We start from the raw sequence: 23,248 nt of genomic DNA on the forward strand, positions 1-23,248 counted from the left end.
TTGCTTCAGTCTTTGGAATAGTTTCATGTCTAATCCTATATTTTTACAAAATCCAACAGTTTCAACATGTAGCCATTTCCTTTATATGCTTGTTAATAGATAACTGTGCATTATTTATTCTTAATAAGTAACACATAGACACAGTTGAAAATATTTAATTAAGATGAGTTAATTACAATTTGAAATATACATGAATCAAAATATTTGTAATTAATCCATGTTAATTAAATATTTTAAACTGTGTCTACGTGTTGCTTATTTAGAAAACCATTCCCGTCATCCAGCTCAGCTGCCACTCTGTGTGAGTAAATTACTAATGCATGACCTATCCTTCACAATACCATGCTGTCCTCCATGGAGTATCATATTCTTATCCACCCATTCCTGAAATTTTTGCCTTTGATTAGCTTCTCTAATACCTTTACCACCACTATCCAAAATACTGATTGGTTTATAATTTGCTACCTGTGTCTTAGAGTCTCCTTTATGAAATGGAACTATTTTGTCCTCCTTCCACTTCCTTGGAACTTTACCAGAGCTGAGGTGCAAGTTAAACAGTCCAGTCATGGACAGTTCCAGTTCCTTTGCATGTTCTTTTAAAATGCCAGCTGATATCTATGGCTATATTTGCACTCTTCAGTATCCTAAGCAGGAGCGGCTCGTGCATAGGCATTGTGGAATTGCAGCACCCCCAATTTTTCTAATATATAAATATATTTATCATCATCATCATCATCATCATCAAATTCCTGCCATGTACCCTTCTATTATTTTTATTTATTAATTTATTTATATTTGCTTGTAATATTTAATTTTATCATCAACAATCCTATACAAGTCTCTTATTTTGCATAAAAAATAATAAAAATGCATCTTGTAGCACTTAGGAGGGTGAAGGATGCTAGCAGCACTGTGTTTACCACAGTGTCATATTGCTACGTGTACAAGCATATGTACATCATAGTGAGATGCGGAACTGTCCGTCACGCAGTTCCACTGTTGTTTATATGCAGTTTGCACCAGTAGTAGAGAGTTCGTAGTACTTATCGTGTTTACTCTGTCTCTAAATATATGGACATTACAATTAAAGGATTTCATTGTAATGTCCAAAAATTGTAAATCCATTCCTTTAATTATAATTAAAGGAATGGATTTTATTTTTAAGTAATTTTGAATTATACTAAACTGTATAATTTTATCAATAATAAACAATATTTTTTCATGAAACAAAACAAGAAGAATATATTTTATTTTTAAGTAATTTTGAATTATACCAAACTGTATAATTTGATCGATAATAAATAATATTTTTTCATGTTTAATTTTTTTTTAAAATTTTTACCATAATTTTGATTTTTTATCCAAACATGTATACACCGTACTTACACTGTGTATGTATGTTTCGAAAGTTGCAGCACCCCCCCAATGATTTCAAGCCACAAGCCACCACTGATCCTAAGTACTTCTAATTCATCAGTCTGTTCTCAAATCTGGCACTACAGTATTTCACCTAGATGATAAACTCTTGCAAAGTTGTCACTCAACAACTGTTTCATCTGTTTCTTTTTGTTACCCTCCTACCATCAGTACTTCCGTTTTCTTTCCATAGTTTCTTCTTTTTGCTTGTCACATAGCAAAAGAACTTAGGATTTCCTTTGGCCTGCGTGGTTAATTCCTTCTTTGCCCTGTAGTTTTATGTACATCTCTTCTTAACTACAATTTTCATGTTTGACCACCTTCCAAGTGAAGATTGCATGATCACTCTGCTCATTCAGTCATTCAGAGGTGGTGTGATTACCTGATCTAGCACTCTCAAACTGTGAGTCCCCTGCATCGCATGTTGTTTCAAATAGTTATCTTTTAGTAGGTGAATAAATTATTTTCTGACTTCCAGTCTTTGTCCTTGTAGTTGCAGCCCTTATTACTTGCTTGATCTCATTGTGCAAATTTACCACTGCATGTCATCTACCCTTGCACCCCCTGGCCTACAGCAGCAACTAACTCTATCTTGCATCCTGTTGACTTCTATCTTACACCAGATTGTCTCAACTGCATTGCCTTCCACCTCTCTGTTTTCATTGTGATCTTCTACTCTTTTTGGCTGCAATTCACTTACTGCCATCAGCAGCACCTCTTCCCCATTCTATTCCCTCTGTGCTCGTAGAAAATACTATATTCATCTATATAACTACGTTATATACATTTTACATCATCTGCTTTTAGCTAAGTCTTACTAATGCATATAACGTGTGACAAGGTTGCACCAACCAGTGCCAGAATCTTCTCCCTCTTATTCGTGATACTTCTGGCATTAGTATACATAAACTGCAGTATCTTTTTAGGCTCACAACTATCTTTTTTATCTTTATCTATTTAAGTTTGTTACCTAGGTGACTAGATTCTTCATTTTTAGGAGGCTGTCCTCACTCCTGCTTGCCTCATGGATGTCTGCATATATGTATTCCCCTCCCCTCCCAGTAGTACTGGTTTCACTGACTTCCTCTGAACAGTGCATTCTTGAGATGCCTAACTACAAATCCATTATTTCATCAGCCTTATATAAGTCCTTTGTAGTATTTGTACTCTTAGAGTGAGACACTCAAAGAAAGAATCTCGTGAGTTCGATTCTAGTAATAGCCTGTGTAGCTCAGTGGTTGTGGCGTTTGCACACCACGGCGCTTGACCGCACAAAGGAAGGCTTTGTTTTGAATCTAGTCATTGACCAGAGGAAATTTTTCTAAGCCTTTTTTCGACCGGTTCCCGAGCTAGTCTATCTCTGGCACAGGCAAGCGGGTTTTTTCTCCCGGAAACTCGGGTTTTTCATCCTGTAAACTCAAGAAAATCGATCGTAGGATCCACATTATTTCAGACATTAAATATATTGTGTTAGTGTTAGGGACCACAAGATGGCAGCACTTGTTGAGCTGTCTCTCTTCACTGTGTGTCGCTTAATTAGTGATAGCCTTGGGCCAACTATCTCTGATTGGCTGCCAGTGGAGATTGAACCGCCCACCCAGTCTCCAAAAGTAAGATAGGGCTAAACGGCCTTGCCTACTCCCTATACAGGAATAAAAAGGCATTAGCTGAGCTGATTTTTTATATAAGTCCTTCCATCAAATTCAGTTAATGGGTCTACAAACTGCACACAACTTCTGCTCAACCTCCACATTTCATTTGCAATCATGGCCCTCCTCCTCAACTCGCTTGTCATAGTAAGTCAGCAGACTCACAATCTTTTCTCTCTCTCATGCTTCTTCCAATAATCTTTTCACATTTTCTTCTATACCATACTTCTTGCCTTTCAAATTATTAGTGCCTGTCAAAACAGTAAACTCTTTAATTTTACATTTTTTGCATTATGACAACCTCTCTGAAATCATTAATTTTTTCACTAGGGAAACAAAATTTAGGCTCTTGCTGTTTTAAATACTCCTCTGATCATATAATTACCATAAAAAAATTCTCCTTACTCTCTCTCTCCCATTTTGCCATACATTTTTCTTACATTACATCTCTTTTTTTCCTCTGAAGGACTTCACTTAAGTGCTCTGTTTCTCTCATGACATCCTTTTCATTCTCCCTTTTCTTCTACAATTTTTTCACCTTTCTTAACAATTACATTTCACATGCTACACTGAACAAAATCTCTCATTAAAGATATCTTGGCCTCCATTGTCACCATGCCTACATTCAAGCAGTTATCATATCATAGAGTACTTTAAAAATTCAGGAACTATCTAAACTAAAGTAAGATGATCTCAATATAAACTAAATCTAATACAGAATATGTCAATATCACACTTTTTAATAAAATAGGCTTATCTTTTCAACATGATCTTAATAGCAGTCTTCTTCCTAGCAGTCACTAGCCAGTCATATAGGCCAGGGGTCGGCAACGTTTTCAAACTCGCGGGCCACATTCAGCTTTTATTTGTAATAATCAGGCCGCAAGCATTTAATTTAGTGAAAACAGCGAGTGAAAAAATACTTAAGTTATCAATTTTTATTATATCAATCTTAAAAAACACGGATGACTTGTGCCAAGTTGCACATTGATATCACGAAGTATAGATATAAAATTATTTTTAATTTATTATTCATATTATAAAATGTATTATTTAAATAATTCAACATAAGATCCACATGCCATGTAAGTATGCTCAACCTTTTATGGGTCACCAAAAATGCACGTTTGGGCAGCATGGTTTCCAACCCCTAATATAGGCTGTAAATAATTTTTATCATATTTAATGCTTTTAAAATTAACAGATTATCCAACTACTTGAAACAAAAGCTGTTCTCATCCTATAGATATCTTTCTAGTTACTGTGCACCATGCTGTGATTTCTCTCTAAAACAAGTTGAATAAACAAAAGATGACTTGTAATGAATGATAGAAAACATAATTTCGTGATATCAGTAATAAAACCAAACAGAATTATTGATTGTTTATGATTATTGTTCAGAATATTAAATGGGTTAAAGCAAGTAAATGTTAGTTCATTTCATAAAAGGATAACTATTTTGACATGGAACTACATGGTTTATAGGATCAAAAAAAGGTTTATCTATCATTTACTAATTCAAGTATGTTGAACATGAGAATGACTACTTTTCCTTAGCACATACAGATTCTTCATAAAATATTGTAGGCCTTTTCTGTTTAGATAAAATTGCTGAAATATTTTATTTTAAAAATGTCTGCACATAATCAGCATAAAAAGTTATTTTTATTACATCAACATTTTGTTATAACCAATATCTTGAAGAACAGCTTCACAGCTTTTTCAGGAGGAACTTAACTTGGTATTTAAAATAAATAAATAAATCGGCTAATGCCTTTTATTTCCCTGTAGGGAGTAGGTGAGGCCATTTTAGTCCTGTCTAACTTTTGGAGACTGAGGAGCAGTTCAATCTCCACCAGCAGTCAATCAGAGATAGCTAGCCCAAGACTGTGACTAACCATACACTGCACTGCATTCGGTGAAGAGAGGTGGCTGATGAGTTTTGCCATCTCATGGTCCCTAATCCTAACATTATATTTACTGTCTGAAAATAGTGTGGGTTCTACAATCAATTTCTTGAATTTATGGGATGAAAAACCCAAGTTTATGGCAGAGAAAACCTGCTTGCATGTGCCAGAGATCGACTAACTCGGGAACTAACTAAATCGACTAAATGTGAATATAGGGACTATTATATACATGAAACTTTAGGAAACCTTGTAAATCATTAAGGAAGACCTTTTTTTGGTTTATGGATTTTGTAACAGGAATCACATACATATAGCTCATTGTTCATTTTAACATATTTTTTTTTTGCTTGATCAGCATAGATCCTATGAAATTGCCTTATGCTGATCCCCCCCCCCCCTCCTCCAGCATCTTTGATGAATTTTTCCTGCTTTGCATACAGCTTAAGAAAATAGGGATCCAAGTAAATCTTTAAAAACCTCTGCTGCATTGAAGGAGCCCAAGCTATCTATTAAATTTATTTTATGTGTAGATTTATTTCTAGTATAGGATAAACAGGCATATTGAAAAAATTCTTTGGGTTGAACATATTCAAGGGACCTGAAAAGAAGATCACAAAAGCTAGGGTAAGCATTTTACACTGGAAAAATGGTATATCTGGAAAGAGACAAAATTCTATACTTTACATACAACATCTACATAAGAAGATTAAAATAAATAGCAATGATGATTCCATGAGTTTACAGTGTTAAGAACCGAGGAACAACACTATATAGTCTACCCTGGTTAAGCCCTTTAACATAGATGAAGTGGACTGTGAAAAGCAGTGTTACGCTTAGTTGACAGTGAGCCACCATCATCGTCATCAATTTGCTGATATGTACCCTCAAGGGATGTTCAGGCTACTATGATAGCACCACATGGTTAAGTTTACATTATGATTAATCTCCTGTCAACAATTTTCTTCCAAATTAGTCTATTATTTGTCAGCACTCCAATATTGTCATATCTTATGCTGCATTCTTCTAAGGCACTTCTGACTGAATCAATCCACCTACACCTTAGTCTTCTTCTGGGTCTTTTTCTTACCATCTTAGGGTCAAACACCTGTTTTGCTAATATTTCCTCTCTCATTCTATTTAAATCACTATACCATCTTAGATTAGCTCTGCTCACACATTCTTGAACGCGAACATTGCCAAGTTCCTTCTTAATGTCTTCATTTTTAATGTGATTCTGCCATTGATGCCATCTGTTCAGGTCCCTAATTGTTCTAAGAACTTTACTATCTGTAGTCTCTAGTCTTTGATCATATATTTTATTTCTAACTCAACTCTCAGATCCCTAACTTAAAACTGGTTTAAGCACCTTCTTGTATATTCCTAGTTTATGTTTTGGCTAATTTTTTTCTTATGCCATATAAATTTATTCATCTGGCTCCCCACTTTACCAGCTTTGCATCTTATGTTGTCTATTTACAGATTTAACTTATCATCTTTACTAAAAACTGTGCCAAAATAGCTGAAATATTTTACTTGTTCTTACTTTACTTGCATTTCATTCGGAATGTAGTTGATGTGTTCAGTATTTCTGCGTATTTTCATAGTTTTGGTCTTTTTATTGCTGATTTTCATGCAAAATTTCTTACAGCTGTTATGCAGTTTAGTTAGAGAATCGTGGAGACTTCAGCTGGATCTGTTTAGGAGTATAACATCATCTGCACAAAGCAGAGAGCTAGGTTTGACATCTCCAATTCTAATATCAGGCCTAATACTACTTTCTTTTATAATGTGATCCATATAAATGATGAATAAGAGTGGAGATAATGTGAATACTTGTCTTATATCTGAAATATGTGAAAAATGAAAAGTGTCTTATATCTGATTTTACATCAAACCATCTTCCTGTATTTCCTTCAATTCTAACTGCTGACTTACAACTTAAAATAGACTGTTTGCTTTGTTTAATGTTCCATTTACTGTAGTCCTTTTTGAAAGCTTTTCCATGGGCAAGATGCTTGTCATACTCCCATGATTTCTCAACAATTTGTTGCAAAATGAAAATCTGACCCTGATGACCTCTGTTTTACCTGGATCCTTGTTTTTCTCCCAGTTTCTCTTCTACAAATTTTCTCAACCTCTTTTCAAGTATGCTTGCATGAATCTTACTTGGAAACCTAGGGAAATTCCTCTGTAATTCTCACATCCAGCTTTATTCCCTTTTTTTATAGATGGAAACTATGAGAACGCTACTCAATCAACTAGAAATCAACCTTTTAACTACACCCTCTGTATTATTATTATGAAGCCACTGCAGAATTTTTATACTTCCATATTTGAGCCTTTCTGGTCATATATTATCTACTCCAGCTGCCTTTCCACGCTTCAAATTTTTGATAGCTTTTTCTATATCAAGTATTGATATGTACTCCTGTTTGCATTTCACTTGAGAATTTTCTACTACAGTTCTGTCACTGCTTGTTGCATTTAACAGTGTTTCAAAGTAATTACTCCAGACAGTTAGGATATCCTTATTTTCAGTTTTCATGTAACCTTTATCATCTTTGATTACTTTTACAGTACTGTTTCCTCCATTTCTGAGCTTTTTTCTATAGCTTCCAGAATTTTGACTTCCTTCCTGACATTTGCCTTCTATTCTTACAGAAGTCTTCCCATGATTCTTTTTTTCATTTAGCTACTTTCACACATTGCTTAGCTCTCTTTCATTTTTTATTCTTTTAGGTCATATACCAACTGATTTCCTAGGAATTTTCAGTATGCTTTCTTCTTAACCAGAACTGCTTCTTTAATTCTGTGTCCATCTTGCATTCTTATTTTTCATTCCTTGCAGATGTCTTCACCACATACCTCCCTTGCTGAATCAGCTAAAGTCTTCTTCAGAGTTTGGCACTGAGACTCCAAGGTTTGGTTCTTGTTTTCAATTTTTCATTCTTTTTTCAGTAATGTGTCTACAGTTCATGTAAAAGCAGCTCAACTTCAATTCTTTTTAAAACTTTACATACTATTCTGTTCATTGTGCTATTCAGTTTTATCCTGCTTAAAACTAAGTGATGGTCACTTCCAGTTTCAAATCCTTTGTACATTCTTGTATCCTAAATCATCATGAAGATATTACTATCAACAATAACATAGCGAGGATTTTCTTATTTGTTGTCTTTTCTCTGTGTGAACTTGTGCACGTCTTTATGTTGGAGCATGGTGTTAGTAATGACTAGTCTATATGTTAAGCAGAAATCCATCAGATACTTACTATTATTATTAGCCTTGCCCTTTTCTCCAAATTTTCTCATTCTCAAACTTTCTCAAAAATTCCTCTATTTCTTCCCTAGGAGATCATTCTGTGGGACCATAAGCACAAATAAGTTTTATTGTCCATTTCCCCATTTTGAAGTTAGCCCACATAACTCTACTTGAAACTGCCTTAAAATCATTCAGTTTATCATTATAAACTGAATGCTATCACTACTCTTTCCTTTCATTGAACATTATTGACTGAATACAACATCCTGTACTTATTATTTAGTAAGTTCTCACCTTTTTTTTTTCTTCTTTGTTTCAGTGATGCCAGTTATGTCCACATGATAATTTTCTGGTTCTTCTACAAGCTCTGTTTTCTTTCCTTTAATACTCTTTATATTGAAAAGGATCGCCTTTTCATCAATTGCCTTAGTATCCCTAATGTTTTGCATTATGGGATACTAAGGTAATTGATGTGAAGACATTAGTCTCTATATACAAGTAGTCCAGTCGTAAAATGACTTTATGCTCAAACTTTGTTTCACTTGGATGAAGGATTAAACGAAGAATATAATTTCTTGGCATCTTTAAATTTAAAGTATTGGCTGCATTAATTTCTCAAAGATCTGGGAGATGCACATTCTAAGTCTACATAGTCAGACTTCTCTGAATTAACTTTGTTGTCCAGCCCCTCGGGGGGGGGTACCTTGTTAGAACATTAATTCCTTTTCATTTGGAATTTGAATTGCTTCTGCAGCAATCTAATTTAGTGCTGTGTTACCACATGTATAATTTCTGCTCTGATGATGGTTAGAAAACCAGAAAAATATTCATAAGTTTAATTAATTAATTACTCATTTTTTTATTCTAGTGTTGTTTATATCATAAAGTACAGCTATGAATAACCACCATTGCCTTAGTCCATCCCTACATATAAAGAATCTACACAGAAAAGCTATTGCATGTAAAGCACTTCGATTAGGTATGTGGAAACTCAGATTGGTACAACTCAATATGGTTATCTTCCTTAAAAGATGCCAGGACACTAATACAATTCCTGACTGTAATATTCAAACAGAAGTTTAAAAGCCAAACATACTATATGCAGGTGAGCTTAGCATTAATCCATGAAGAGATCATTAGCATCCACTTTGGGCTTGCAAAATCCACACTGCTGTTTCTTCATTGCAAGAATTATCTGAAATACTAAACCCAGGACTCAGTCCTCTACATCATCTCCAAAACTGAAGCATCTAAATAATTTTAGAAAATCAAAAACTGTCACCTGAAAAATACGAAGCTCTGATAGTGAAACTCATCCTGGCTGCAATTAGTGCAAGATCACATAGTAGTTAGTTTATTGTTACAGCCATTCACAGAAGACACTGTCACCCACCTTAGTAGAGGTCATAATTTTGTTATTACTCCACTTCTAGACATATAATTATTTTATAAATTGATCAGTATTGAATGTAATATCTATGATCTCTATCCCACAGTGACTGATAATATTCATTTGGACATGGTCAGAATTCTGACAAAATCCACACCTCCCAAGAGTAACATTTCACCTAAAGAAATATTAGTCCTAAAAAAATTGCAATTATAAAAAACATTATAACCAAAGCAGATACTAATACAGCAATCCCTCAATTAATGCACTCCTGATTAGTGCATCATCTTTAAAATAAATGTTACATAATTAAAAAATTTTCTATCTATACATTTTTTGTGGATATTTTAAAAAATTACTCACCTGAATGAAATAACTTAGTTACCGATTTAAAACATTTTACAAAGTTATTTTTTAATGGCCTACTACACTATTTCCATATAGACTATGTTCCAAATTTACCACTAAAATTTATGTCGCCTGCTAATTACATAGCATTTTGAGGATCGTATCTTGTTCCTCCTTTTCAATTATTTTCCTTACATTTTTTATTTTAAAGTATTTTCCCAACCTTTGAATCATGAGTAAAAGAGTTAGTGAGCAAAAAAGTGGAAATGTGAAAAAGATTCAAAAAGTAATCTCATTGGAAGAAAAACTTGAACTAATAAAGAAAAATTAATAAAGTGTGTCTAGAGCAAAGATAGGACAAGAACACAAAAATGGGTGAATCAACTATCAGAACAATGATCATCTGTATGACAAGCCAGGACTCTTCAGAACATGCTCTGGATATTCCTTCACAGAGGATTAAATGGAGGAAGACTCCTGTGCTGCATAGAAGTCACTAGGTCTGAGAGACTATTTTCACATTCAGCATTGGCTATTAAAAATTCTAACATTAACAAGTATGGCTGTATTAATTTGCCAAAGATCTGGGAGACAGTTAATGTAAGATACCACATTTAGCTGACTTCTCCAAATTTACTTTATTATCAGGGCACAAATTACAACCCTACCTCAGTTGTAATTTGTGCCCTGATGATGCTGGTTAAAAAAAACAAAAAAAAACAGCAACATATAAGTAAGCTCAATAAATTAATTATTCTTTCAAATTTCAAATAATTCCCCCCACATTACTTTCCCCAAACCCCCCTCCTTTAACAGCTTAACAGCAGATGAATGTGTATCGCTGGGATAAGGAGACAGAAAACAATGTCCAAAAAGGTATGTCCAAATTTTCCTCCTATATTATTCTTCATATATTAGTTTTATAACACTTCAGTAATGCCCTAAGATTCGAGTAAAGAGCCAATGTCATTGTAAAATAAGGAACACTCCTAAACAAAAGTAGGCTATATTAGCCATTAAAATAATATTGTATACATTTTAGTCTGTCTAATTTAAAATTGCAGCTACATTATATTTGTAAGGAATCTGCATTTTATGCTGCTTATCAGTATTGTCCTCTGAGATGCAGGTATGAATGCGAGATAATCACACACAGGTTCTTCTGTGTGTGAAAGATTATCACCTCTTAATGGTGATAATTGTTGGCTTGCACTTATTCATGTTTCTTCAACTCTATCACATGCTTCATATCCATATTTTGATGGACATAGAAACACATCTTTGCTAGTTGGGTGGCTAATGAAAATTACTTGACAAAGTGTTATATCTTTTAAGGCTGATATTATTTAATTATACAGATATGTCTATTATACATTTAAAAAGAGTGTGATTAAATTATCTTTAATATAATCAGTTACTATAATGATTATGGAGAAGTTATGAAAGAAGGTTTCCAAGAAAAAGAAGACTACGATGAAGCCCTAAAACATACTGCAGCTTCTGGGTATGTAATATATAAAGTCTGTTCAAACTCCTATATGTTTATGTATATATCTAACTTAATTTTATTTCATGATACAAAAAAAGTTAACTCTTTCTGGACAAACAGTTCAATAAAATGGCTTTCACTTATTTTCATGCTGAAGAAAACAAATTGTGCTGAAATTTCTGGCCATCTTTAGTCGATTTTTTTGTATTCTCTGTCTGTCCATTTTCATGAGTACATTCAATGTTACAGTGTGAAGAAGAGAAGCTTTACAGATATTAAAGGTGATATGTGGCAAGTTCTTTTGGCCAGCAATGTGATTAATCGAAAACAGTAGTAATTTCTCAAACACGTCTCAAAGTATTTTAATATCATCCTGATTGTTATCCTGATATGCAACCAGAAGGAGCATACAGATCACTACGATAGCACTACATGATCTTCTTCTACGCGTTATTCCCGCTTCCTATGCAGGGTCCGCGTGTTACTTTTAGATGCGACTTCTTGTTAGTACTACTCCCAACCGACCCGTCGCCTGGTCTGCTGCTGGGGGGGGGGAGATATATTTTTGACTGTAGAGGCATATGTTCACGGGGCCAGTTTGCCTGTTTGCGGGATGAAAAACACCAGATAAACTGGCGGAAAAAACCCTACTGACCGCGCCCAAGACCGGCTAACTTGGCTATGCCTGAGGAAGATCCTCAAATTCCTCACGTCTACAACGGGAACCGAACCTGGGACACTCCTTCCCGAGGCATATGGTTGCGAAGCGCAAAGCCACTAGGCTAACCGCGCGGTTTACGATAGCACTACATGATAAGGTTGCATTATTACTAACTTCCTATAGACAATTTTCTTCAGAATTAGTCTGTTATCTCTCAGAACTCCATAATTCTCAGATCTTATTTTTGAACTTCTAAAGCAGTCCTAGCTGCATCAACCCACTTAGCTCTTGTCTTCTGGATCTTTTTTCTTGCCATCCTGCATCAAGCATCAGCTTTGTTAACCTTTTCTTTCTCAATCTATTTAAGTGAATAGAATGAGAGAGAAACCTCTAGAGAGAACAGAAGTTGATTATATACCACCTGAGATAAGATCTGCTTACACATTCTTGAATGCTAACAATGTCAATGTCCTTTCCTGATATCTTCATTTTTTAGTATGAATTTGACATTGATGCCATCTACTCACTCCCAATTTATCTTATAAATGTCATATTTATGGTCACTGGTCTTTGATCAGCTACGTTTCTTATAATCCAACTCTATAAATTGGTCTGAACACTGTCTTATATATAGCTAGTTTAATGTTTTGACTAATTTCTCTCTTATTCAGTTGATTTGCTAATTCTGTTCTTTATTTCATGAGTTGATTCAATGTTACAATGTGACATTGTAACATTGAATCAATGTTACAATGTGAAGAAGAGAAACTTTACAGATATTAAGTTAAGAATAGTTTACCTATTCTTAACCTATGCCTACCATATTACAGATCATAGGTTAAGAATGGGTTACATATTCTTAACATATGCCAACCATATTATATTTGATTGCTTGTTGCCAAATGCTTTTTTTTTTCTTTCTGAAACTATACTTGATATTGATCATATATTGCCAACTTTTTTCATGTGCTCAGTTAATATTATTCTGTCTTAGTTTGAAACTCCATTAAAGATTTTAAGAGGAATTATGACTAATTTCATTATTTCTCAAAGTTAATTCTGAGATAAATTTGTCATTTCAGATGAGATTATTTTTCTATTCTGGCCTGTTCATCATTCTCTAAATGCTAGTTATGCTCATCACATATTAGTTGCATAGTAATGGAATCTAGGTTTTGCAACACAACCTCTAATTCTTTTCCTAATCTGTTTACATGTGTATTCTTCTGTGAAGTTACTGCAATGAAAGAAGCTATGAAGAACAATGATCATCAGTGTCAGTTAAAAATGAATAGTCAGCAGATCCTGCTGACCAATTATGTTGAGCAGATATAACAATCAGTGCAGTATGGATCATAGTACATTTGAAAATGTTAAGAACTGATGGAATGTTAAGAAAAGAATAACATGTAAGAAAGTTTTAAAGCAAATAAAAGTTGAGCAGCTCTCACATGTGAACTGTAGACTAAAATACACAGAGACTTGAAGAAAAAATGAAAGAGTTTGAGAACAGGAACCAAACCTTGGAGATTCAGTGGCAAGTCTTGAAGAAAACCCTGATTGATTCAGCCAGAGAGGCATGTATAGTGAAGTTGTCTGCAAGGATAGAAAAATCAAAACTCCATGGTGGACACAGGAAGTTAAAGAGGCAGTGAAGGAAAAGAAGAAAGCATATCAAAGGTTCCTGGCAAATAAGTCAGCTTGTGCCCATAGAGAATACAGTGACAAATGTAAGAAAGTTAACCACTGTGTAAAACTGGCTAAACAAAAGTCATGGGAAGACTTTGTCAAAAACATAGAAAATAAATATCAAGAAGGTGACAAAATATTCTGGAGGTTGTTGAAGAAGCTTAGAAATGCAGGAAAGAGTGCTGTAAAAGGACTTAGAGATGATAAAGGTGACATGAAAACGGGAGAAAAAAGATATCCTTGAAGTATGGAGTAATTACTTCGAAAAATTGCTAAATGAAACAAGCAGTGATAGCACAGTGGTAAAAAACACTCAACAGGCATGAAGAGGATGATATGCAGGTATAAAAATTCAGGAATATATATCTATACTTGAAGTAGAAAAAGTTATCAAAGGCTTGAAATGTGGAAAGGCAGCAGGAGTAGATGATATTCGACCAGAAATGCTGAACTATAGTGGTATAAAAGTCTTACAGTGGCTGCACTGCATAGTTCAGAAAGCTGGACAGAAAGACGAATTCCCGATGATTGGAGTAGAGCTCTCATAGTACCCATATATAAAAAGGAAAATAAAACTGAATGTCAGAATTACAGGGGTATTTCCCTACTGAGTGTGCCTGGTAAGATTTATGCAAGTTTACTTGAGAAACGGTTGAGAAGGATTGTGGAATAAAAGCATGGTGAAGAACAAGCTTGATTCAGGCCAAATAGATGCTATCAGGATCAGATCTTCACTTTATGACAAATAGTTGAAAATCATGGAAATATAACAAAGATTTGTATTTAAGTTTTGTCGATCTAGAAAAGGCATATGACAAGATGCCAAGAGAGAAGCTATTCAATACGCTGCAGTTATATAGTGTCAGTGGAGCATTATATCAAGCAATACTTAGTCTTTAATTGAGTTGTAAGTCGGCAATTAGGATTGAAGGAAGTACAGGAAGATGGTTTAGTGTTAAATCTGGTGTCAGACAAGGATGTACATTTTCCCCTCTGTTATTTATTATCTATATGAATCACATTATGAAGGAAAGTGGTATTAAACCTGATATCAAAATTGGAGATTTTAATGTCTGCTTTTTGCTTTATGCGGATGATGTTATACTTCACTTTACGACAAATAGTTGAGAAAGCATGGGAATATAACAAAGATCTGTATTTAAGTTTTGTTGATTTGGAAAAGGCATGAGACAAGAAAGAGAAGCTATTCAATTCGCTACAATTATATGGTGTCAATGGGGCATTATATCAAGCAATACTTAGTCTTTATTTGAGTTGTAAGTCAGCAGTTAGAATTGAAGGAAGTACAGGAAGATATTTTAATGTTAAATCTGGTGTGAGACAAGGATGTATATTATCTCCTCTGTTATTCATTATCTATATGGATCACGTTATGGAGAACAGTGGCATTAAACATGATATCAGAATTGCAGATGTTAATGTCAGCTCTTTGCTTTATGCAGATGATGTTATACTTCTAAATAAATCCGCTCCAAGTTTGCAAGATTCCCTGACTAAATCAAATAACTGTTGTAATAGATATGGTATGGTATGAAGGTCAGCATTAAAAAGACAATGAAAATAGGTAGAATTGTTGAAAATGTTAACCGTGTTGTGAACGGGGAACCTGTGGAACAAGTAAAACATTTCAGCTACTTAGGCATGGTTTTTATTGATGATGGTAAATTAAATATGGAAATAGATAACAGAATCAACAAAGCTGGTATGGTAGGAAGTTAATGGAATAAATTGATATGGAATAAGAGAGAAATTAGTCGGAACACTAAATTAGCTGTATACAAGACAGTGTTCAAACCAATTTTAACTTATGGATCTGGAAGCTGGGTCAGAAGTAAAACACGTGACCAAAGACTAGAGACCGCAGATATGAGAGTCCTGAGAAAGATTAGAGGCGTGGACAGATGGCATCAATGGCAGTATCATATTAAAAATGAGGATATTAGGAAAGAACTTGACATTGTCAGCATTCAGGAATGCATTAGCATAGCTAATCTCAGGTGGTATGGTCACTTAAATAGAATGGGCGAGGAAAGATTAGCAAAACATGGTTTGGATGTGAAGTTTATATTTTGATGAAAGATTAGCAAAACAATTATTTTGATGAAAGATTAGCAAAACATGGTTTGGATGTGAAGTTTATATTTTGATGAAAATTGTTTAAATGATCCAGAAAGGTTGGTAAGTTTTCTGGGCTGTGCTCCCAAATTAGGAAAATGTCGTCCATGTAACATAACCAGATTTTGGATTTCAGTATTGCTGAGGAAATAGCCTTTTCCTCAAAATCTTCCAGAAAAATGTTGGGTAGCACTGAAAACAACAGGCTACCCATTGCCAAACCGCTGTTCTGTTTGTAGATCTTGACTTCAAATAAGAAGTAGCCTGAATCCACACAATGCACAAGTAAGGTGAAAATCTTTTTAGATAGCTTGTTTTTTAAAAGATTAAGGACTTCCTGGGTTGGAACGTTGGTGAATAGTGAGACTATGTCGAAGCTTACCATTCTGTCTGCTTCGTTAAGTTGGATATTCTTTATCTTTGAGACAAAATCAGCCGAATTTTTGATATATGAAAAGGACTTTCCTGTGAGATGTTTTAAGGAAGAAGCGAGATATTTCGAGAGATTGTATGTAGGGGAGTCAATGCCTTCAATTATTGGTCTAAGAGGAGTGTTTTCTTGTGAGACCCCCATGAGAGAACTACATAACCGGACAAATAATCTCCTCAAATCCACCTCAGAATTACCGGAATATCCGCCTATTGCTCCGCTCTCTTCATCCACTTATTCCCCGTTTATATGGCCTCCGAAAATCCACAAAGAAAACACTCCTCTTATACCAATAGTTGAAGGCATTGACTTCCCTACATACAATCTCTCGAAATATCTCGCTTCCTCCATTATACAGTAACTGTAAAATTTTTATACCTGCATATCATCCTCTTTCTGCCTTTCCACATTTCAAGTTTTTAATGGCTTTGTCTACTTGAAGTGTTGATATGTGCTTCTGATTACATTCTTCTTGAATATTTTCTACTATTATTCTGTCACTTCTTGTTTTATTTAACAATCTTTGAAAGCAATTACTGCAAACATACAGGATCTTTATCATTATTATCTTCATCATTTCTAATTTCTTTTATAATACTCTTTCCTTTCATTTCCAAGCTTTTTTTTTTTTTTTGATAGCCTCCAAAACATTTTGCCACCTTTCTTTTTTTTTCCCTATATTCTTATCCTTCCCATGACTTTTGTTTAGCTACTTTTATGCATTGCTTTGCTTTCTTACATTTTTCTCAGTATTCTCTCAGAGCACATGTTGACTTGTTTGCTAAAAACTTTCAATGTGCTTTCTTCTTTTCCATGGCAGTCCCATTAAATTCCTGAGTCTACCATGAAATTCTGAATTTTCTATCCTTGTAGACAGTGCTTTTTTTCTGACGGTACACAATGGTATGCAGTACCTGCACCTTTTTTCTTAGGTTTTTAAAAATTTGCGATTTATTGACAGCAAAATGTATTATAAATATTCCGGTAGACGGTACTGTGTTCAAGAATTGAATTTTCAGTTTTGATTACTCATAAGTTGGTACCCTGCTTCCCTGTTTCATAGGTTGGTACGCAACCAGAAACAGGAGGTTGTGTTCACTTCCAATTGCTTCCAATATCAGTTTATCAGTTCTATATTAACTCTGCAACAGGCAGGTGTTCACGTAAGTTTTGAATTAATCTAAGTTAAATCAGTGCAATCATTGTTCACAATGAGTAAAATAAGTAGTTACTTTATGCCAATGAGTAAAATAAGGAAGGCTGAAAAAAGCAGAAATTGTTGAATCTACTTGTGATCCTGTAAAACAGAAAACTAGCACCGAAAATACACTTGGTGAAGAGGATCACGAAACCAAGACCAAAGATCCACATGGTTAAAAGGAAGCAGATTCTGATAATGATTGGCCTGAATGTTGGACTTTTGCAGAAAAATGACTTCTGCGAGAGAAACAAGTGGCTGTGTATCAAGAATAAAATGTTGGGCTATAAAGTGTGTCGTTATGTCGAAAGTCTTGCCATCGATAAACACATTGGAACAAAAATTTCAGCGGAGTGTGCAAATGGTAAAATCAGTGATTTTGGAGAATCTCACAAACAACAGTTAATGTAATTAAGAAAAAGATTTACTATCGTAAGGAGAGTGCAGCGCACAAAGCGTGCCAAAAAATAAAATCTGAAGCAAAAAACGAAACATTAGAGAAAGTTTTCCTAAATACTTTCTCTCATAATAAAAATGTAGCAGGAAAAGTGTTTAGAACCGCTTACAAAGTTGTGAGGAGAAATCAATCATTTAACAACTTTGAAGATGAAATAAATTTACAGGAACTTAATGGTCTAGACATGGGATATATTCTTCATTCTGCAAATGCTTGCATTAACATTGTGAGCCATATCACAAATGAAATGAGAAAAACATTAATAGACAATGTAGTGAACTCCAAGAACAAAATATCGTTATTTATTGATGAATCGACAACTGTGAGTAACACAACAACATTGATTCAACTTTCGGCTCTTGTGAGTCTTTTCCTAGATTTGATCGAATTATCAGATGTAACTGCTAGAAGAATTCTAACTCTTTATTTAGTCATCTTGAGTATTTAGGATTATCTGAAGATTACTTAAAGGAGTATTTGTTGTCTATAAGCCATGTTGTTTGGTGTGCGTAATGGTGTAATTAGGCTAATGTAAGAGAAGTTTCCTAGTGTTGTTTACGGGCATTGTGCTAGCCATCGTCTTGAATTGTCTGTTAGTGACGAATGAACAATGTGGCACGAGTGAATCGCTTTAAGAGTTTCATGGACAAACTCTATGTGCCTTATCATGCTTCACCTAAGAATGCTAGGGAACTACAGGAATGTGCAGCGACTCTAGAACTTCAACTTAAAATTGGCAGAATTTTAATCACTCGCTGGGTTGCATCTAGTTTTCGCACTGTTTCTGCAGTGTGTGGAAAGACTTTGAACCCCTTGTCCATCACTTTCTGGAGGCAAAAGAAGACAGCAGAAGAAGAAGCAAAACAGATGGCTTTCTTTATGAGGGTCTTTTAAGAAAAATAACGTCATGCAAGTTTGTTCTTGATTTGGTCCTTATGCATGATGCTCTCCAAGAACTTAGTGAACTAAGTCTAGATTTACAAGAGAGAAATATTGACTTGTACAAAGCAAACAGGAAGATAAAGAATACAGTTAAACTTTTGAAGAAAGAATTGAAAATCCAGGTCCATACTACTACTACCGTATTTCTCTTCAAAGTCAGAAGAACATGAAGTTCAAAGGGATTGAGCTCCACAAAAATGAAAGACACAGTCTTGCAATAAGTTCATCTGCTTTCTATAAAAGTCTGAAAGAAGCTGTTGGAAAACATCTGCTTGAAGGAGATGATGCTGATTTGCCTGAATGTGCTAAGATTTTAGATTGCAAGTATTGGCCAGAAAATCCTGGGAAGCATCTGACATTTGGTGAAGCTGAAATTAAAAAGTTAGCACGCAAATTTTGCTTAAATGAAAGAGAAGCAGTTCGTGGTTTCCGTGAATATCTTCAAGAAAATAAAGTCCTGGACATATTATTACCTCTAAAGCATACTTTGGGCACAATTGCAATATCTTCCAGTGAATGTGAAAGGGGTTTCTCTCAGATGAATCTTATAGTAACTTCATCTAGGTCATCTCTGCTTGTACGGACAACTTCTGCACTGATGTTCATCAGGATAGTAGGACCTCCTCTCACTCAGTTCAACCCTAGCAAATATGTGGACTCATGACTGCTCTGAGGTCGTCATTTTGCAGTTGATACCAAAAGCAAGAAGCGATCTAGAGACGACTAGGGTATATTGGAGGATATGTTAAAAGTGTAGAAGTTGCTGTAATAACATCTTCATGGTGAGTACCGGCACCTTTTTTTTTTTTTTCAGGAAAAAAGCACTACTTGTAGACAATTTTTTATCACGTCTTTCTGTCTGCCATTGCATCTGCAAGGTTTGATTCTTCTTTGCAAACTCTTTCATTTTTTTGTTCTCCAATAATGTTTGTATATTTGGTTCTATAGTCCACCTCTAAAAGCTGTTCCACTCAGTTTCTTTTTATGACGTGCATATTTTTCTTTTTGGTTTGATATTTATTTTTATCCTATTCAAAACTGAATGATGATCACTTCCTATTTCAAATCCCCTGTGCACTCGTTTCCTAATCGCTTCCTTGCCTTCATTTTTCTCCATGTGCATAAATTCACACATTGAAAGAAGATGCAAAAAATTTCTCATAGTTAATGACACTTTTCTTATTTCTTGCATCTTTTCTCCATATTTTCCAAACATGTTTCTGTATGGTAATCATTTCTTACTCTGCTGTTTAACTTTCCACCAGCTTTTTCTATATATAAGTTGCCTCCACTAATGGCTTAAAAAAAAAAAAAAAAAAAAAAAAATTCTCTTTTTGCTTAGTAGAACGTTCTGTGGAACCATCACAAATAAGACACATTCATTTCTGTATTTTGATTTTTGCCCACTTCACTTTGAAATTGCCTACCATTCAAGTTTTTTTTTTTTTTTTTTTTAGTGTTGAATACTGACTACTCTTTCCTTCTCATTATTGGTCGATATAAGATCTTGTAGTTGCTATTTATGAAGAATCTCATCCATTTTTGAAATGTTCTTTTTTTTGATAACACCGATTGAATTCTTCTGTTGTTGAGATTTTTCCTGACTTTCACCATTCAACCTGGTTTCCTGATGAAAACAGCAGGGGCCCTTGTTAAACCCATCACCACCTTGCTAACATGCCATAGTAAGATGCACTATGATAAGGATTGGACACTAGGTCAGAAGTCCGTAGTCCATTCTTAGCATTCCTCAAATGATTATATGCAGGTCTCTTCCCGTTTATCTAGCATTAACTCTTAAGTGACTCCAGGTGCTTTATGCCATTTAATCAAGTTATGTGTAATCATAAGATTATTTTCATTATACTTTGCTTTCATTTTTTGCTTACAAAGTATAGATAAGGTGGATCTAACACTGAATACTAATAATGATATGTTTGATACACACACACACACACACACACACACACACACACACACACACTAATGATGACCTTGATATACGTATACAGATGATGATGTCCTCAATATGAAGATTGAAATGTTGGTTGATTATTTTAGTTTGTATTAAACTAAAGTTATTATTCTAACATAGTAGTAGTTTTCGCCATAATTTATTAGAATAAATGCTGATCGCTGTGTAACTATGAAAGAAAGAACTGTAATGAAACAACTCTAATATTAATTGAAATGCTAACTAATGTTGATAATTGCCTTGAGTGATGCAATCAACCATTTCTGATATACCCAGTCTTTGCTATGCCATGTGAGTTTATCATCAGTTTTGCATGTATTGCAAGGAATATTAATAATTGACCAGTCATACCTTGTGAGTTGGCCTTCTTTTCATAGTCATATGTTCACTGGACATCCACAGATGCTGTATGGTCACTCCGATGATCAGTAATGTGCCATACCAGGCCTTGTCATGTAGTCCTGTTGTATGCTTTTCTGGAGGCTTCAACTCTCTGAAGATCAGTTGCTCCACACATGCTCCCATCCCATCCAGGAACTTGACATTCTATTACTGTTCTGAGAAGTCCTCCTTTCAGTATGTCCAAAATATTTTAATTTTCTTCTGTCAATATCCTTAAGGAGCCTTAAAGTTCTACTGGTCTTCTTTTCTAACACCCATTCATTTGTATACCTTTCAGTATATGGTATCCTCAACAGCCTTCTGTAACACCACATCTCAAAAGCAGCTATTCTTTTCTTATCCAACTTCTTTAGGTTCCAAGTCTCACATCCATAAGTCACTGTTGGAAAAATAACTGCATCCAAAATCCTCAACTTTGTTCCCATAGAGATAGATCCATCCTTCTAAATTTTAAACGTCTCTGACTGTTGTTTTTAGCCATTCCTAATCTTTTTCTGACATCTTCACATTAATAATGGATCCCAAGTACCCACACTTGCTGACTTCCTGAATTCTTTCTCCATTAAGATACACTTGTTTCTCAAGAACTTTCCCATTTGTATTTCCTTTAAGAACTATAATCTTTGTCTTGCAAGGATTGAGTTGAAGTCCTCTGGTATTACTGATCTTGTTAACTTTATCAAGAATTTGCCTAGTTCTATCTTCATTACAGAGAAGTACAGTATCATGAGCTTATCCAATGCTTCATACATGATGTCCTCTTGTAATATTTCCTTAATTGGGTGTTCTGTTCTTCTTCTCTTAATTTATTTATTCTAAATTTGTTTGCACCTTGAGTTATTTCAGCTTTGTTCTTCCCTTACTTCTCAATCCCCTAGTTACAGCTATCTATCAAAGTTCCCAACCTTTCTGTGGCCTCACTCTTAATCGAACTCGTGTGCAGATCTTTCAGACAAAGAGATTGCCCCAAGGTAGAGCCAAATTCTCCCTGGCTGAAAATCTGAAGTCAACTCTTTTGTGGAATTAAGAAAATTTATTTGTTTAGCTGTGCCATCTTAATTCCTATACAATAGAATTAATATTGTCAGAGAGTCAGCCCACAGACTATTTCATAATTTAGCAATCTAATACAAACAAACCCTTACGATACTTATTTTTATATTGCAGTCGTAACCAGTTCCCACACTTTAACTTATACAGGTTCTATTTATAGCAAGTGGTGCATTGGCTTGAAAGATCAGACACGAATTTTGGGTAAAGAAGACATGAAAGTTTATTCATTCTCAATAATAGTACATATTAATCAAAAAAACTAATTTTAATGAAACGTCTCTATAAGTAATGCTATTCTAACAGACAAGATCTATGATGCAATCTGCATTTCACATTAAGGGACATTAGCAGAGCAAAGCTGTCTTAACCCTGCTCACTTATCACAGTCTCACGTATATGAATATCTTACTCTCTCTTCAAATATTGATATATGACACATCAAATTAATCTAATGACAATGCTTAAAACAATGCACTTCTAGAGCTACAAAGTTCCTTGCGAGAGGATTAGGTATTTAGAGTCCTGAATTCTATCAAGAAGTCCGATCACAAGAAATTTAACACTTTCGCTCACCCTGGCCTTAAATTACAATACAATGGACATAAAAACTCTACATTACCGACCAGTTCAATCTTTCAGGAGATACTTCTCATCAGATCTTCTTGTAGCCTTCCTTCAGGTGGTTACCTTGTTCTGGGATCTGTTGTTCCCTGTCTCGACCTTCCAGTGATTTCGGTCACGAATCACTTCTTTGCCTCGTACTCGAAATTCCTTTGACGGAAAGGTACAGCTGGAGCTGCACGAAATTTCAGTGTTCGTTGATTGTCTCGTTGCATTGATGACAA

The 23,248-nt window shown here is 34.7% G+C and overlaps 1 protein-coding gene across 2 annotated transcripts in view; it reads left to right on the forward strand.

Moving 5' to 3' along the window:
* The window catches only part of LOC150102042 (zinc finger CCHC domain-containing protein 8-like), a 183,861-nt gene that overhangs the window by 39,162 nt on the left and 121,451 nt on the right, over nt 1-23,248 (forward strand). For both annotated transcript variants that reach the window (XM_090400361.1, XM_090400360.1), the window contains exon 5: nt 11,386-11,475. In XM_090400361.1, the coding sequence (XP_090256487.1) occupies nt 11,386-11,475 (90 nt within the window). The remainder of the gene's footprint in view (nt 1-11,385; nt 11,476-23,248) is intronic.

Source organism: Typopeltis vanoorti, chromosome 11 (assembly GCF_054136105.1).
Source record: "Typopeltis vanoorti isolate ZY-2024b chromosome 11, IOZ_Tvanoo_1.0, whole genome shotgun sequence".
Classification (NCBI taxonomy): Eukaryota; Metazoa; Arthropoda; class Arachnida; order Uropygi; family Thelyphonidae; genus Typopeltis; species Typopeltis vanoorti.